Source organism: Myotis lucifugus, unplaced genomic scaffold (assembly GCF_000147115.1).
Source record: "Myotis lucifugus unplaced genomic scaffold, Myoluc2.0 scaffold_513, whole genome shotgun sequence".
Classification (NCBI taxonomy): domain Eukaryota; kingdom Metazoa; phylum Chordata; class Mammalia; order Chiroptera; family Vespertilionidae; genus Myotis; species Myotis lucifugus.
In genome coordinates this window covers 298,264-314,761 of record NW_005871561.1, presented here as the reverse complement: position 1 = coordinate 314,761, position 16,498 = coordinate 298,264, and the positions used below count along the sequence as shown (strand labels likewise).

At 50.7% G+C, this 16,498-nt stretch overlaps 1 protein-coding gene across 1 annotated transcript in view; it reads right to left on the bottom strand.

Moving 5' to 3' along the window:
• The window catches only part of DRC3 (dynein regulatory complex subunit 3), a 47,232-nt gene that overhangs the window by 27,750 nt on the left and 2,984 nt on the right, over positions 1-16,498 (bottom strand). The window contains exons 3-5 of the mRNA XM_023745062.1: positions 14,738-14,902; positions 11,140-11,256; positions 7,020-7,186 (exon numbers count right to left, since the gene is read on the bottom strand). Of these exons, the coding sequence (XP_023600830.1) occupies positions 7,020-7,186; positions 11,140-11,256; positions 14,738-14,897 (444 nt within the window). The 5' untranslated portion in view covers positions 14,898-14,902. The remainder of the gene's footprint in view (positions 1-7,019; positions 7,187-11,139; positions 11,257-14,737; positions 14,903-16,498) is intronic.

Below are 16,498 nucleotides of genomic sequence, written 5' to 3'. Positions count from 1 at the left end.
CCCCACATCCCCTCCCCCCCCCCGAGAATTGTCAGTCTGCTCCCCCTTTCATGGGCTGATTCTATTACATTCACCAGTTTATTCTGTTCATCAGATTTTTTATTCATTTGATTTTTAGATTCACTTGTTGATATGTATTTGTTGTCACTTTGTTGTTCATAATTTTTTTATCTTTACCCTTTTCTTCTTCTTCCTCTTCTTAAAGAATACCCTTCAGCATTTCATATAATCCTGGTTTGGTGGTGATGTACTCCTTTAGCTTTCTCTTGTCTCTGAAGCTCTTTATCTGACCTTCAATTCTAAATGATAGCTTTGCTGGGTAGAGTAATCTTGGTTGTAGGGTCTTACTATTCATCACTTTGAATATTTCTTGCCACTCCCTTCTGGCCTACATAGTTTCTGTTGCAAAATTAGCTGACAATCCAATGGGTACACCCTTGTAGGTAACTAACTGTTTTTCTCTGGCTGCTTTTAAGATTCTCTCTTTGTCTTTTGCTCTTGGCATTTTAATTATGATGTGTCTTGGTGTGGTCCTCTTTGGATTCCTCTTGTTTGGGGTTCTCTGTGCTTCCTGGACTTCTAAGTCTATTTCTTTCATCAGGTAGGTGAAGTTTTCTGTCACTATTTCTTCAAATAGGTTTTCAATATCTTGCTCTCTCTCTTCTTCTGGCACCCCCATAATTTGGATGTTGGTATGCTTGAAGTTGTCCCAGAGGCTCCTTACACTATCTTCATATTTTTGGATTTTTTTTTCTTTTTGTTTTTCCAGTTGGGTGTTTTTTTGCTTCCTCGTATTTCAAATCTTTGACTTGATTCTTGGGATCCTCTAATCTACTGTTGGATCTCTGTATATTATTCTTTATTTCAGTCAGTGTATGCTTAATTTCTGACTGGTCCTTTTCCATTTTTTTTTTTCTCTTTTGGCATTCTCACTATGATCCTTGAAGGTCTCATTAAGTTCCTCGGAGGTTTCTAGAAGATTCTTGAATAACCTTATAACTGTGGTTTTGAATTCTATATCCAGGATTTTGCTTTCTTCCATTTCTTTCATTTGTGACATGTTTCTTTGTCTCCGCATTTTGGCTGCTTCCCGGTGTTTTTTTTCTATGTTTTGGGTAGCTGTTAAGTCTCCTTGAGTTGATAGAGTGGCCTTGTGTGGTAGGTGTCCTACAGGGCCCACTGGCTCAACCTCCCCAATCACCTGCGGTGGACACTGTTGGTGCACCCCTTTGAGGGTTGTCTGCACAGTCTTTTTGTAGTTAAGGTTTGATTGCTGTTGGTATCACTGGGAGGCCAATTGGCTGTGAGGACCAGCTGTGTATACAATGGAAGAGCTGCTGTGCAGGAGACACCCTTATGGGGCAGGACTTGCTTCAGTGGGGCTTTGGTGCTCACTGATTCTGCCCCTTGAGTGTGTCACTTATGGATGTGAAGAGTTGTAATCTGGTATGGTCTCACACTGATCACTGGGTACACTGGCTCTTGGATCTCTAGGGAGGTGCAAAGTCAGCCACTGCCTGGGCCACCCAGCAGGAGCTATAGAGAGATCTGCAGATTCGTCCTCTTTGTAACGAGTTTGGAAGTGCCCAAATGAGGCCCAGCTGTGAAGCAAGGCAGGCTGCTGCTACTGGTCTTGGGCCTTCTTTTGATAGCTTTGGGGCTCCTTGACCCAGTTGCTGCCTGTTTGACAGGTTTTAGGCTGAAAAAGGACAGGCCATTCATATGCAAAAGCCGATGCGCACAGCTTGGGTGGGGTTGTAAATTGGGTGGGGCGGGGTCTCAGGGAATCACCAGGGCAAAGCAAACAGCAATGGCTGCCAGTCAGCCCTGCACCAGAGAGGTCCCAGTGCAGGAACAGTGACTGCTGCGAGCACCTCCGTCTGAAAGAAAGCCGCCCTCGTGTTCCTGCCCCGATGCCAGAGAGTCCAGTTTCTCCCCGTATGTGTCTGGGTCCCCCAGAGTCTCGCCCAGCACTGGAGTTCAGAGCAAGCAGGAGCTTGTATCTCCCTCCTGATTAAAATAGCAGCACACCCAGGTGCCAGCCCATTCTGCGCCTCCACACCTCCTACCAGTCTCAATGCACTTTCTACTTTACCTCTCTGGTTGTAGTACTTCCACTCAGCAGCTTTCCTGCAGTTCTGGATGATTCTGTATTCTGTCTTTTAGTTGATCCTGTATTCTGTCTTTTAGTTGTAATTTTGATGTGGTTGTGAGAGGCAGCAAGTACCTATGCTGTCATCTTGGTTCTCAAGAAAAAAGATTTTAAATAATATTACCAAAACTGTATTAACATATTATAATATCACCAAAGTTGTAGACAATATTAAAAATCTGCAAACAACAGGATTGCTTCTATTGTATTCTAAAATATATTTTTTTCTGGCTCTCTTTTTGTTTATCAATTTATGTTGTTCATTATATTCCACAAATGAGTGAGATCATGTGATATTTATCTTTCTCCAACTGGCTTATTTTGCTTAGCATGATGCTCTCCAGGTCCATCCATGCTGTTGCAAATGGTAGGAGTTCCTTCTTTTCTAAAGCAGTGTAGTATTCCATTGTATAGATGTACCACAGGTTTTTAATCCACTCACCTGCTGATGGGCACTTAGGCTGTTTCCAAATCTTAGCTATTGTAAATTGTGCTGCTATGAACATAGGGGTGCAAATATCCTTTCTGGTTGGTGTTTCTAGTTTCTTGGGATATGTTCCTAGAAGTGGGATCACTGGGTCAAATGGGAGTTCCATTTTTAATTTTTTGAGGAAACTCCATACTGTTTCCCACATTGGCTGCACCAGTCTGTATTCCCACCAGCAGTGCAAGAGGGTTCCTTTTCCTCCACATCCTCACCAGCATTTGTTGTTTGTTGATTTGTTGATGATAGCCATTCTGACAGGTGTGAGATGGTACCTCATTGTCATTTTGATTTGCATCTCTCGGATGATTACTGACTTTAAGCATGTTTTCATATGTCTCTTGGCCTTCTGTATGTCCTCTTTCAAAAAGTGTCTAATTAGGTACTTTGCCCATTTTTTAAATTGGATTGTTTAACTTTCTTTTGTTAATTTGTATGAGTTCCCTATAAATGTTGGAGATTAAACCCGTGTAGGATATAACATTGGCAAATATGTTCTCCCATGCAGTGGGCTCTCTTGTTATTTTGTTAATGGTTTCTTTTGCTATGCAGAAGCTTTTTATTTTGATGTATTCTCATTTGTTCATTTTCTTCTTAGTTTCCATTGTCCTAGGAGCTGTATCAGTAAAGATACTGCTATGACATATGTTCGATATTTTGCTGCCTATGGATTCTTCTAAGATTTTTATATTTTCCCGTCTTACATTTAAGTCCTTTATCCATTTTGAGTTTATTTTCATGTATGGTGTAAGTTGGTGGTCTAGTTTCATTTTTTTTGCATGTATCTGTCCAATTTTCCCAACACCATTTATTGAAGAGACTATCTTGACTTCATTGTATGCTCTTGCCTCCTTTGTCAAATATTAATTGAGCATAATGGCTTGGGTTGATTTCTGGGTTCTCTGTTCTGTTCCATTGGTCTATATGTCTGTTCTTGTGCCAGTACCAGGCAGTTTTGAGAACAGTGGCTTTGTAATACAGCTTGATACCTGGTATTGTGATCCCTCCAACTTTGTTCTTCTTTCTCAGGATTGCTGCAGCTATTCAGGGCCTTTTTAAAATTTCATATGAATTTTTGGAGAGTTTATTCTAGATCTGTGAAATATGCCATTGGTATTTTAATGGGGATTGCATTGAATCTATAGATTGCTTTGGGTAGTATGGACATTTTAATGATGTTGGTTCTACCAATCCATGAACATAGTATATTCTTCCATTTGTTTATGTCTTCCTCTATCTCAGTGGTTCTCAACCTGTGGGTCGAGACCCCTTTGGGGGCTGAACGACCCTTTTACAGGGGTCGCCTAAGACCATCGGAAAACACATATATAATTACATATTGTTTTTGTGATTAATCACTATGCTTTAATTATGTTCAATTTGTAACAATGAAATTGGGGGTCACCACAACATGAGGAACTGTATTAAAGGGTCAAGGCATTAGGAAGTTTGAGAACCACTGCTCTATCTCTTTTTTCTTTTCTTTTTTTAAACTTATTTATTTATTTTCCCCCCTTTATTGAATAAGATATTACAAATGTGTCCTTATCCCCCCAATGTCCCCTCATCCCCCCAATCCTGGCTTCACCCTCAATGGCCTATAGTTTTCCGAGTACAGGTCTTTTACCTCCTTATTTAAGTTTATTTCTTGGTATCTTAATTTTTTGGTGCAGTGGTAAATGGGATTTTTTTTTTTTAGTTTATCTTTCTATGATTTCATTATTGGTGTATAAAAAAGCCATAGATTTCTGGGTGTTAATTTTGTATCCTGCTACATTGCCAAATTCATTTATTAAGTCTAGTAGTTTTTTGATGGTATCTTTAGGGTTTCTATGTACAATATCATGTCATCTGTGAATAAGGACAGTTTTATTTCTTTTTTTTCCAATTTGGATACCTTTTATATTTTCTTCTTGTCTGATCGCTATGGCTAGCACTTCCAGTACTATGTTGAACAGGAGTGGTGAAAGTGGGCATCCCTGTCTTATTCCTGTTCTTAGGGGAAATGAGTTTAGTTTTTGCCATTGAGTATGATGTTGGCTGTAGGTTTGTCATATAAGTCTTTTATTATGTTGAGGTATGATCCCTCTATTCCCACTTTGTTGAGTGTTTTTATCAAGAAAGGGTGTTGGATTTTGTCAAATGCTTTTTCTGCATCAACTGATATGATTATGTGATTTTTGTCTCTCAATTTGTTTACATTATGTATAACATTTATTGATTTGCGGATATTGTACCTTGCATCCCCGGAATAAATCCCACTTGGTCATGGTGTATGATCTTCCTAATATAATGCTGGATCTGATTTGCTAGAATTTTATTGAGGATTTTATCATCTATGTCCATCAAGGATATTGGCCTGTAATTCTCTTTCTTTGTAGTGCCTTTATCCGGTTTTGGGATCAGGGTAATGCTGGCTTCATAGAAATAGCTTGGAAGTGTGCCTTCCTCTTGAATTTTTTTTTGGAATAGTCTGAGGAGAATAGGTTTTAATTCTTCTTTGAATGTTTGGTAAAACTTCCCTGTGAAGCTGGCCAGACCAGGGCTTTTGTTTGCTGGAAGATTTCTTATTACTGCTTCAATTTCATAGGTAGTTATCGGCCTATTCAGGTTTTTTTTTTTTTATTCTTCCTGATTGAGTTTTGGAAGCTTGTATTTTTCTAGGAATATGTCCATTTTGTCTAGGTTGTCCAATTTGTTGGAATAGAGTTGTTTGTAGTATTTTTTTACAATCCTTTGTATGTCTGTGGGGTTGGTTGTTACTTCACCTCTTTCATTTCTGATTTTTGTTTATTTGGGTCTTCTCTCTGTGTTTCTTGGTGAGCCTGGCTAGAGGTTCAAATGAATTTCTCAGGGAGGATCTCAGCTGCGACAGTCCTCCCTTTGTTAAGAATGTACTCCAGCCCGGCTGGTGTGGCTCAGTGGTTGAGCATCAACCTATGAACCAGGAGGTCATGGTTCAATTACCAATCAGGGCACATGCCTGGGTTGTGGGCTTGATTCCCAGTGGGGGGTGTGCAGGAGGCAGCTGATCAATAATTCTCTCTTATCATTGATGCTTCTCTCTCCTTCTCCCTTCCTCTCTGAAATCAATGAAAATATATCCTATATAATAAAAGCCTAATATGCAAATTGTCCCCTTGACCGGGAGTTCGACCGGGAGTTCAACCAAGAGGAGGGCCGGCCAGCCAACCGCCTGTGGCCCCTCTCCCCAGCCGGCCACGCCCCGGCCGGCAGCAGTGGCAGGTGGCCAGGGGAAGGGACGCCCTGGCTGGCAGCTGGGGGAAGGGAGGCCCTGGCCGGCAGCCACTAGGAACCCTACCCATGCACGAATTTCATGCACTGGGCCTCTAGTTTATATATAAAAAGGAACAATCCTAGCCAGTTTGGCTCAGTGGATAGAGCATCAACTTGACCGAAGGGTCCCAGGTACAATTCTGGTCAAGGGCGTGTACCTTGGTTGCAGGCTCCTCCCTGGTCAGGGCTCGTGCAGGAGGCAACCAGTCGATGTGTTTCTTTCACATCTATGTTTCTCTCCGTCTTACCCTCTTTTCCACTCTCTCTCTATAAATCAAAAGAAAAATATCCTTGGGTGATGGTTAAGAAAAAAAAGAAAGAACGCACTCCAGCCTGACACTGAATGAGGTGACTCATGTCCATCACCTCACTCAATTCCTGGCAGGTGGCTTATGGCCATTATCTCCATTTTACAGATGAGGAAACTGAGGCATAGAAGGCTTGAGCCCTAGGGCATGCAGCTGGGGTTTGGACCCAGGCCACCTAACTGACGGAAGCAGAAGAGGAATCTTGCAAGGGTATTGGACAGCTCCCAGGATTGACTGGCCGGCTGGAGAAGCAGTTCCCAGCTGTGGGCCTGTCCCTGCCCCATCCCCAGCCGCTGGGATCTTGGGAATAGACAGGGGGGCAGCCAACCTTCCCCCAAATGACCAATGACCTCTGCCCCCTCACACGTACACACCCCAGGCCCCCCGGGGTGGACACCAGCTTCTTGTCATGTTGTGTGTCCTGATTAGTAGATGTGTCTGGGCGTCCCTGAGGGACTGTGCCTTGCGGGTCTCTGTATCCACTGAGCACAGGCCAGATGTCCCCCGAGCAGGTCCTTGCCTCAGCAACGGCTTTTTAAGTGAGCCTGGGGCTCAGGGAAAGAAAGAGGCCCCACCAAGGCAGGGCACAAACTGGCACCCACAGATGGCCTTTCATGGTGAAGCGTGTTGTTTAAACATTACCGCATCTCTTGTGAAATAAGCTGCGTCTCTGGCTTCTCTAGGAAAAGGGGAAGATCTAAAAGACTGACCCTGCGTTTCCCTTTGGCACAGACCCCAGCCCCAGCCCCAGCCCCGCCCTGGGCCTGAGCTCACTCACATTCATCATGTTGCCGATTTGGTTGTTGCCCAGGGACAGCACCTGCAGCTTGACCAGGGCGTCCAGAGAGTCGATCTTGGAGATGCGGTTGTTGAACAAGCTCAGGTCCTCCAGGTTCACCAGTGTGTCCAGCCCCTCGATGGCCTCGATGTTGTTGAAGGACAGGTCTGGAAGGAAGAGGGCCAGAGGGCTGAGTGATGAGTTAGGGGTGGACCGTCCTGAACCAAACCCGTCTGGGCTCCCTACGCGCTCTGAGCCAGCACCAAGTTGTCTGACAGAGCTGTGCATGGAGTCGAACTGTCCTCGCCCTCTCCAGTTCTGCCCTCACCTTCCTGGCTCGGGACACGTGGGCAAATGCTCATGTCCGTGCTCTGTTGCTGTTCTGAGCTGGACATGCTGACTGGCAGGTCTGGAGCGGGGAGCCAGGTGCCGTGTCCCCTTTGCCCACCTACAGGCATTTGGTAGTGATGCCCGGCATCTGCTCAGCACTCACCAGTTTACCAGCTGCTGGTGTGTACACCCCAGACAGCAGCTCTGAGTGGCAGTCTGGAACTTCTCTCCCTGTGGGGCGCGGCTACAGTGTTTGGACAGGTTCAAGCCACGTGCAAGTCCCAGCTGGAGGGCAGAGCCCTCCCAGCACAATTATAGCCAACAGCTATAGCTGTAAGCTTAACCTATGGTCCAAACACATGGCCCCAGGTGCCTGAGTGATAGAGTTCAGGTGCATGTAGTTGAGTGAGGTTGAAACCCACGAGAATGCTGTAAACATCTTGATCACGCCCTTACATTGCCTCGTGGCATCTGCTATAAAATAAAGACACGGCTTGTGGGCGCTGGCGCTGTCTCCTCATCAGGGAGCAGCATCCCACCGAGACCCAGCTGTCATTCTCTTGTCTGTCTTTTCTAAGCCTTTCATCGTCCCCACTCAGGGTCACTGAACCAGGCTGAGCTGGCATGAGTATGCCATGGCCGTGCCGGCTCCCCACATCTCCCCATTTGCTCAATTGGGAAGCTAAGTTCAGAAAGGCTTGGTGATTTGCCTAAAGCCACACAGCTAACTACTGGTGCCAGAGGGCTCCCCCCAGACAGGCTGCAGGTCAGGCCTTCTAGGTACAGCACGACCAACTCAAGCTTCCCCCCAAGCCCACGCATCCCAGCTGAGGTGTCCTGGTCCTCTCTAGCCCAAACTTCACATCTTTGGAACTAAAATGGACAGTTTTTAGTCGGGGCTGGGCTGCAACTCTGTCCTAGAATAGCAATGGCCCAGAGGCCCAACCTGGGAATTTTTAAAAATATGTATATTTTATTGATTTTTTACAGAGAGGAAAGGAGAGGGATAGAGAGTTAGAAACATCGATCAGCTGCCTCCTGCACACCCCCTACTGGGGATGTGCCCGCAACCAAGGTACATGCCCTTGACCAGAATCAAACCTGGGACCCTTCAGTCCACAGGCCGACGCTCTATCCACTGAGCCAAACCAGTTAGGGCCCAACCTGGGAATTTTTCATGAGCTTGGGAATACAGTCATGGTAGCTGCAAGCTGGCACACTAAAAAGGTGCTGTGGAAAGTAAGTGTATCCACATCTTCATTTAGTCTCGGTGGTATGTCGGGGATGCTGACCTGCTGACGGCTGGGATCAAGGATAACTGAGTGTCCCTTTAGCTACGCTAGGCCCTTGAGTGCATTACCTCATCGAATCCTCATAGCAGAGGTATCACCACCTAATTTTTTGGACGAGGAAACCCAGACTCAAAGGGCCTGGTGGTGATATGCCTGAGGGCACAGAGCACACAGAGAAGCTGAGGGTCAGAGGGCTGGAACAGCTGGTGCAAAATTGGTTAGCACTTGGCTGAGCTGGGATGCAAACTGGGGCCTGCTAAATGCCACGCCTGCCCACTTCCCTTCCCAGCGGGCAGCCAGGTCTGCTCTCCAGAGGCCTGGCCACCCCCCTAGAACCAGTGCTGCAGGTAGATGTTCCATATGGGGCCAGCGAGGGGTGCTCTGATTTGTTGTGCTGCCGGTAGCTGTGGAATAGCACTGCCACCACGGCCAATGTCAGGCACCAACAAGACATCCTGAATGCAAACGTGGTGAGATGTGCAAATCAGCTCTCCAGAGCCTGCTCCGGCCGCTCGGCACCCGCTCACCCGGAGCTGACTGCGGGGGCCAGCAGTGGGTACACGTAGCTAGGGGCTTGCTGAACCAGCCCAGGGACCAGCTCTTCCTGCCTGCGGTTGGGTCCCTGGACTACTAGTGCCGTGGCTGGGCAAAGGCTGGTTTCTGACTCTCTGAGGGGTGCATGCTGACCTTTTGCCAGAAATCTCCCCTTCTGCTTTCTCACCCTGTGCCATGGAGTCCTGGGCATCACAGGAGCGCCTCCCAGGAACCTGTGGCACTTGTTTTATATCTGAGGGACGGCTGGGCTGGTAGCTCTGCCTAAAAGCCCACCATTCAGACAGCTGGTGCCTGGCAGGCCTTCCAGAGGGGGCATGGCTCAGGGCCTGGTTGACCCAGCGCCCTCTTCTCCTCCTTCATTTCCTAGGGCAGCGGTGGGGGACCTTTCTTCCACCCGGGGCCCTGTGGGTATCTATGACATCATTCGCGGGCCAGACATAATTAGCAACTTAAAAAGTAGGCTGCTGTATTTGGTCAGACATTTAATTAACTCACCCCTAATGCCTTGGCAGGGCCAGACCAAATGATCTCTCAGGCCTTTCATGGCCTGCGGGCCGGACGTTCCCCACCCCTGTAGAGAGGCAGATGACTTGTGGCGAGGCAGCTGGGCCACTCAGCAGGAATGAGTGCCAGAGTGCCGGAGGCGGGGCCTGGGGCGGAGGCGCCAGCAGACAGGAGCCCTGGCTGGGGTCGCCTCAGCTGCCTGCCGCCTCAGCCGCTGTGTCTGCGAACTGCAGCCTAAGCGGGCTGTGGGGCTGCGAGGGCTGGCAGCTGGCAGCACACTCAGCCCAGCTGCTGGGCACACCTGGAGGCTCCCCGCTGTGCCGGGCTCCTGCTACGGGGACACAGCCTGACGGGGTGAAGGAACCCGACTTCGGGTCAGACAGGCCTGGGTTTGCACCCCAGCAGCTCTGGTCGTGGAGCTTTGGGCAAGTGCCTGGGCCTCTCGGAGTCCCTCCTCATCTATGGATTGGGATTGTAACGGGTCTTTTGCTGTAAGAGTGAAACAAAGCAGGTATACAGGGCTCCCCAGCCAGCTCCTCTCCCTCCAGGCGCCCACCTGCCCCTCAGCAGCGGGGAGGCTGCCTCCTAGCTCAGCAGACGGACACGGGTCATCAGGACCCTGCGGTCTTAGCAGTGAGGGCCAGAGCTCTAGAGTCAGAGCTGGGCTGGGAGCCAGAAGCCCCCACCACTCGCTGTGGCCTCAGTTTGCTCATCTCTACAATGGGCTGCTGTGTGCATTAAAATAGCTCACATGGAGGCCCATGCTTAGCAGGTAGTAAATAAGTGCTCAGTGCAACTAGCAACTGTGATGATTCTTTTGGGTCTGATCGGAGCCCCCATGAGTGGTGGGACCCACAGTTAGCTGTCAGCCTGTGCGCAGTAACCACAAGGAACCCAGGGCTGCTCCTTCGACCACCCACTCCCAAACCGGAGGCTGGCAGCTGGGACGGAATACTCTGTCCTGGCGCATCCAAGCACATTTCTGCTGTGTTTACCCAACACAGGGCCCGGGCTTTTAAAAAGAACAGCTTCAGCCCTGTACAGTGTGGCTTGATGGTTAGATCACTGGCCCATGCTGGGAAGGGCTGTGGGTTCGCTTCCGGATTCCCAGTCAAGGGCACGTACCTGGGTTGCAGGTTTGGGCAACCAATCCATGTGTCTCTCTCACACGGATGTTTCCATGTTTCTCTATCTCTCTCCCCGCCCTCCCTCCTTTACACGCTCTCTGAAAATCAAATGGAAAAATATCCTTGGGTGAAGATTAACAAAAAAGGAACCATAACAATAAAAAGAACAGCGTTCTTGCTCCCGGCGGACAGAGCTTCTGCTGTCCGTGGGCTCGCAGGGCACTGCCAGGGAGACAAACACCGTGGCGAGGGTGATCTTGGCGGGGTCGCCTTGAACTCGGGCGGTCACACACACACACGAAGGGGCCTTACCGAGCCAGACCAGCTGTGTGAGGTTCTCCAGGCCCTCGATCCTCTCGATGATGTTATTGTCCAGCTGCAGCTTTCTCAAGTTCTCAAACTGCCAGAGGTTGTCAATGCGGAGGATGTCTGAAACAGGCCGCGGAGACCGCCGCTGGCTCCAGCCTCGGCTTAAGGTTAGAGTCTAGAGCAGTGTCCTGGGGGACTGAGCTGATGCTACGCACACGCAGGCCCCAGACCCTGTGGGCGCCCTGACTGGGCTAAGCACCAGGAGCTCAGGACACAGGACTCGTGCGGCCTCCGGGGCCAGGCTGAGGGCTGCCCAGGACGCCAGACAACTTGGGGCACAAGGCACAGGCCGGGGGCCGCCTGCCTTCCCTCTGCCGCGTGACAAACGGAATCCAGGCTGCAGGGTGAATGCCTCCTTGTGCACTGGGCGGGGGGCGGGGGGGGGGGGGTCAGTCGACTAGTTCAGACGTTTTGGAGGGCAATTTGGCCACATTTACGGAGATATTTAATGTCTGTGCCCTTTGACCGTGCAGTTTCTCTACTTGGAATCTGTCTGCAAAGACACACTTGTGTATATGCCCAAAGAAATACCTCTAGGAACATGATGGGCAGAAAGATAGGGGGACCCCAAATGCCATATATGGGGGTGTTGTCATACAGTGACAGGCAGGCTCCATGAGTCACAGAAGCGCCCACCCTGTGGTCCCTGAAGGCCCCCATCACAGTCACAGGCCAACTCGCTGTCTCGCCGGACACACACAAGGCACTGTGGCCTCTGGCTGCAGCCAGTGGGTCCTGAAAACCCTGAAGTCTGAATAAGTGTATTCTGTGTATGTAAAATTCTGGAGGGCTGACCGTGTCCCCAGTTCATTCTAGAAGCTACAAATAACTCTACTGCTTACATGCCCCTTTGCTCTATATTTGCTTTTGTAGTAACTGCTGAAACTTAGAATATGCTCATTGTAAGACGAAGCGGGGAGAAGGTGCCCTTAATAAGCACATATTTGGGGCAGCAGTTTCAGTTTTCACTCAGGGGGACGATATTCACTGAGGTCCTGGGAGAGACACAGCACCCTCCCCACTGCCCTCTTCCAGCCATGTCTCCCCGGGGGGTGGGGGGGGGGGTGGGTGGTGGTGGTGGTGCCGGGGGAGGGGCCAGCGTCTCTCTGACCCAGAGTCCTGCCTCTCCTGGGCCCCAGGGCCAGGTAGCACTGGGGTCTGTTCTTTAGCTCTCTGACCAGATTCCCCAGGCTGCTTCGGCCACCACCCCTACTTGTGCTTCTGGGGTGGCCCAGGGCCCCCAGACGCCAGCACCTCCCATCCCGGTCTGGGTTTCCCAGGCACCTTCTCTGAGCCTGGCCTGAGCCTGAGCCTGACCCTTGGGTGCAGCTGACCTGCAGACACCACTCCTCAGGGTGGCTCGCACACTTCTGGGTGCTGGCTGGGCACCCCTGCGTGCTGGCTTTCCCCACACATCAGCAGTTCGTGTGGAAAAGCCAAACAACACAACAAAATCAGGATCTACTTGGCAGTTAGCTCTGAACGAGCCACCAGCAGGACAGGACTGCCTCAAACGCCCATTATCTTCAACGTGGACACAGAGCCCTCCTCACTGCCACCGCCTCGGTCTCGGCCCATCAGCAGTGCCCCCTAGACTCCCTGCTCCCCAGGCCCCACCGTCTATCCTCCTGCAGCCGTGGGACCCTGTGAAAATCTAAATCCCTGTCCCTCCTCCCTCCGAGGCTCCCGGCTCGCTCACTGTACAAACCACACTCCCTCTACAGCCCCCAGGCCGGTGCTAGCTGACCCGCCACTCTCTGCCTGTCTCCACCCAGGTCTGCCCCGCGGGGCTTCTGTGCCCGCTGCTTCCTCTGCAGTCAGCACCTTCCTGCATCTCCGCGTGGCCCCTTCCCTTCCCGCCTTCTAGTCTTTGCTCAACTGTCACCTTTCTGGGTGAGGCCTCTCACCAACCGATAAAACACTGCGTCCCCCCCCAGGCCCCCTTCCTCCTCTCCTGAGTGGTTTCTCTCCACAGCACAAGCTACCTTCAGCGGACACTGTTCTCTCCCTCCGTTTTATTGTGTGTGTCCCTCACTTGGATGTCAAGCTCCATGAGGACAGGCTTCTTCTTCTTCTTCCTTTTTTTTTTACTTTTTTGTTCACAGTTGAATGCCTAGTACCTAGACAAGCACCTGGCACATAACAGGCACTTGATAAATTCTGGCGGAAGGAACCCAGGCTGGGAGGGGAAGCATCAGGAAGGGGGCAGTGCAAAAGCTCCCTCTGGTGACAGCCATTCTGCAACCCCTTAGCCTTTCACCACCGAGGCCAGGGCCCTCACTGCTCTGGGCGGCCAGCCCCTGCAGAGCTGGGGTCACCCTGGAGGCCTGTGCGCTCTGTGGGCTGGGGTCAGGGCCTTGCCCACTGCTGGGCCCCCAGGGTCTGGCCCAGACCAGCTGAGGCAGGGCCTCAGGGAAGACAAAGAGGGTAAAGGAAATCAAATATATGGTGACAGAAGGAGCGGAGCCTGCGGGCTGTGCGCACATGCTGGAGTGTACAAATGCTGATAAAGTTGTACACTTGAAATTTATAGTGTTATTAACCAATGCTACTTCAGTCAATTTAATTTTTTTAAAAATAGAAGAAACCCCCCACCAAAACCAGTCAAAAGAAAGAAAAGAAAAAAAAAGAATTCCTTCTTGTTGAGCAGATGGCTCAGCAGGCCGGCTGGGAACCCAGGACAGAGCAGGACTATGAATCTGACCAGTCCCTCCACTGTGGCCCGCCTGCATGTGAGAATTGTGAGAATAAACAAGTACGTAATCTTTTCTGTCAAAGAAGGGAGTTTAGGCAACTGCCATTTTGAAACTGCAAAGGTCAACCCCTCCCCTTTTCCTTTAAATTAGCACAAGAATGTGAGCCTAAACTCTGACCAATCATGAGGGACAGATGGTGTGTGTCAGGGATAAAACCCTGTGTTGGCTGCACGCCCTTCCTGCAGGAGTAAAGATACTGCCTTGCTGTTGGCTCCCAAGTATCATTTTGTGTTCTACCAGGACCCTTGGTTTGGGGGCTCGCTTCTTTCTAACACGCACAATGCCGGGCTGCAGGCTCTATGCCCATCTCTCCTGCTTCCTCTCACAGCTCTCACGAGCCTTTTTTAATGAACCCAAACTGTGCACATGTCTTACCTTGTCCTCCCAACCAGCCCTTGGCCAGAGACTACAATGATCCCATTTCACAGATGGGGACACTGAGGCACCGAGGTTCTACCTGGTCCCCAGCCACATCTTCCCAGTAGGCTACCCGGCCACTCTTGCCCAGCTCCCTGCCTATGGCCCTGTGCCACTCCTGTCTTCTGCTCCTCCTCCAAAGCTGTACATCCTCCTCCCCCCCGCTCCCCACAGCCGTGCTGACTGCTTGGGACCACCCTCCTAGGTTCCTCCCCCCGAGGACACTAAGGCCTCTGTGGTTCACTTAGATTTGGAATGGGAGAATTTTATCTTTTTATACGGACTTTGCATGGAATTCTGGGGCTGGGATGTGGATTGGAGAAAGTCAGGGGGCCCTGCCTGGTGCCCTGCCCGGCCAGGGTACGCACTCTGGAAGTCCAGCTGTAGGGAGACGACGTCCTTAAAGAGGATGCCCTCCTGTTTGGCCAGCTGCCCAGCCTCCTCCTGGGGGCCCTGCTCCCCGACAGCCAGCTTAAGCATGTCGTCGTTCATCACTCTTGGCTCCAGTGAGTTGCACAGCCGGTTCATCTTCCCTAAAAAACATTACGTTTGTGTTCCACAATCTGCTTCTCCCTTTGTCTGAGGACAGGGGCTGGTGGGCATCCTTTTAAAGTGCTGGGGAGCACTGTGGCGGGTAAGGACACACAAACGCTGCCCTCCTCCCACTGCTTGGCCCCCTACACCGGGGGGTTAGGACATTTGCACTAAGGCTGCTCCAGGGCTTCCCCGGGCAACCACATATGCACATCCTGCCTGGTGCCCTTCCTTGGCCCCACAACCACAGCTGTGATCCTACCCCGGACAAGTGGATGGTGCCACACTGGTCTCTTATCCTCTGGAGCTCAGCTTCCCTATGGCCGTGGTCACCTTGGGCCTTGGGCTTCTGTGCCCACCCTTGTTCAGGTTTCTTGGTGCCAACCACTGAACATTATCCTCAGCAGCCCCAGCCAGGCACACTCTCCCGCAGCTGCCTTCTCTGAGAGCCTCAGCCAGCCGGACAGCCATGTCTATATCGCCTCCCCACAGCGTCCCCCCTCATGTTGCCCAGTGTGTAGGAGGACACCCACCCAAGCTGGTCATTCATGTTTCCCCTGAGAAATGTGAGCGTGGGCTTCAGGATAAGAGTGCCCACCAGAGCTGGTTGCTTGAGCTGGGGAGAAAGTGGGGCGGATGAACAGAGAGAAGCAGAGATGGGAATCTGGGGGATCCAGGGGAAAATAGACAGAAGGACAGACAGACTGGCACAGACAGAGGCTGCCTTCTTCTTGCTGGCTTTCCAGCCCCTAATGTCCCTGATTTCAGGCCCCGTGAGAGTTTCCTACTTCTGGCATCAAATCCTCCTTCACTTAAACTAACCCAGGAGGTTCTGTTGTTAATGGTCCAAAGGAATTGGGTTGAGATACCGCAGGCAAAGTGGGGAGCTGGGGACTCGGTCAGTCACACTGTGAGGATGACCGAGCTGCCATTCCTGGCTGGGCAGAGCCACAGCCCTGGGAAGCCGGCGCATCTGACCTCCTCTCATCACCAGCCCTCTGAGTGAGAACATCCCGAAGACTGGGCCGCAGGAAGACACACTCCCCAGATCCCGCCTCCTGAACCTCTGCAAACTCAGTTCTCCCTCCTACTTTCCACCCTGCTTCTCACCTCACTGCTGACTTCACCTGCTATCTTTGTCTGCATGTGTCCCCAACACCAGGGCCTCCCTGCACCTCCCGTCCTCCCTGCTCTGCTAGCCCTTGACACCGACAGCTCCTGTCCTCTGCCCTTTATCCACTGGGTTCTGTTTGGAGAGAGTGCTGGTGGCGATGGTGTGCACCACAAACCCGATGGGCCTGGCAATCCTGCCACTTGGCCTTAGACTGCCACTGCCCAGCTACCCTCCCCGCTCCTTCCCCACCATCCATTGAAGGCAGCTTATGTAAATATGCATCTTCCATTTCTGGATTTTGCATGATCAGATGTCCCATGCTTTTAGCTCTCATGCGGCCTTTCCTTCTCCCCCCAGAGGAGGCACAGCCTCACCTAACCCCAACCCCATCCCTCCGACCCTCCCCCATGCCTAGCCTCTATCTGCACCTCCCATCTTCCCGCTCCTCCCATTTGTCAACACTGGCTACATCTCCTGCCCA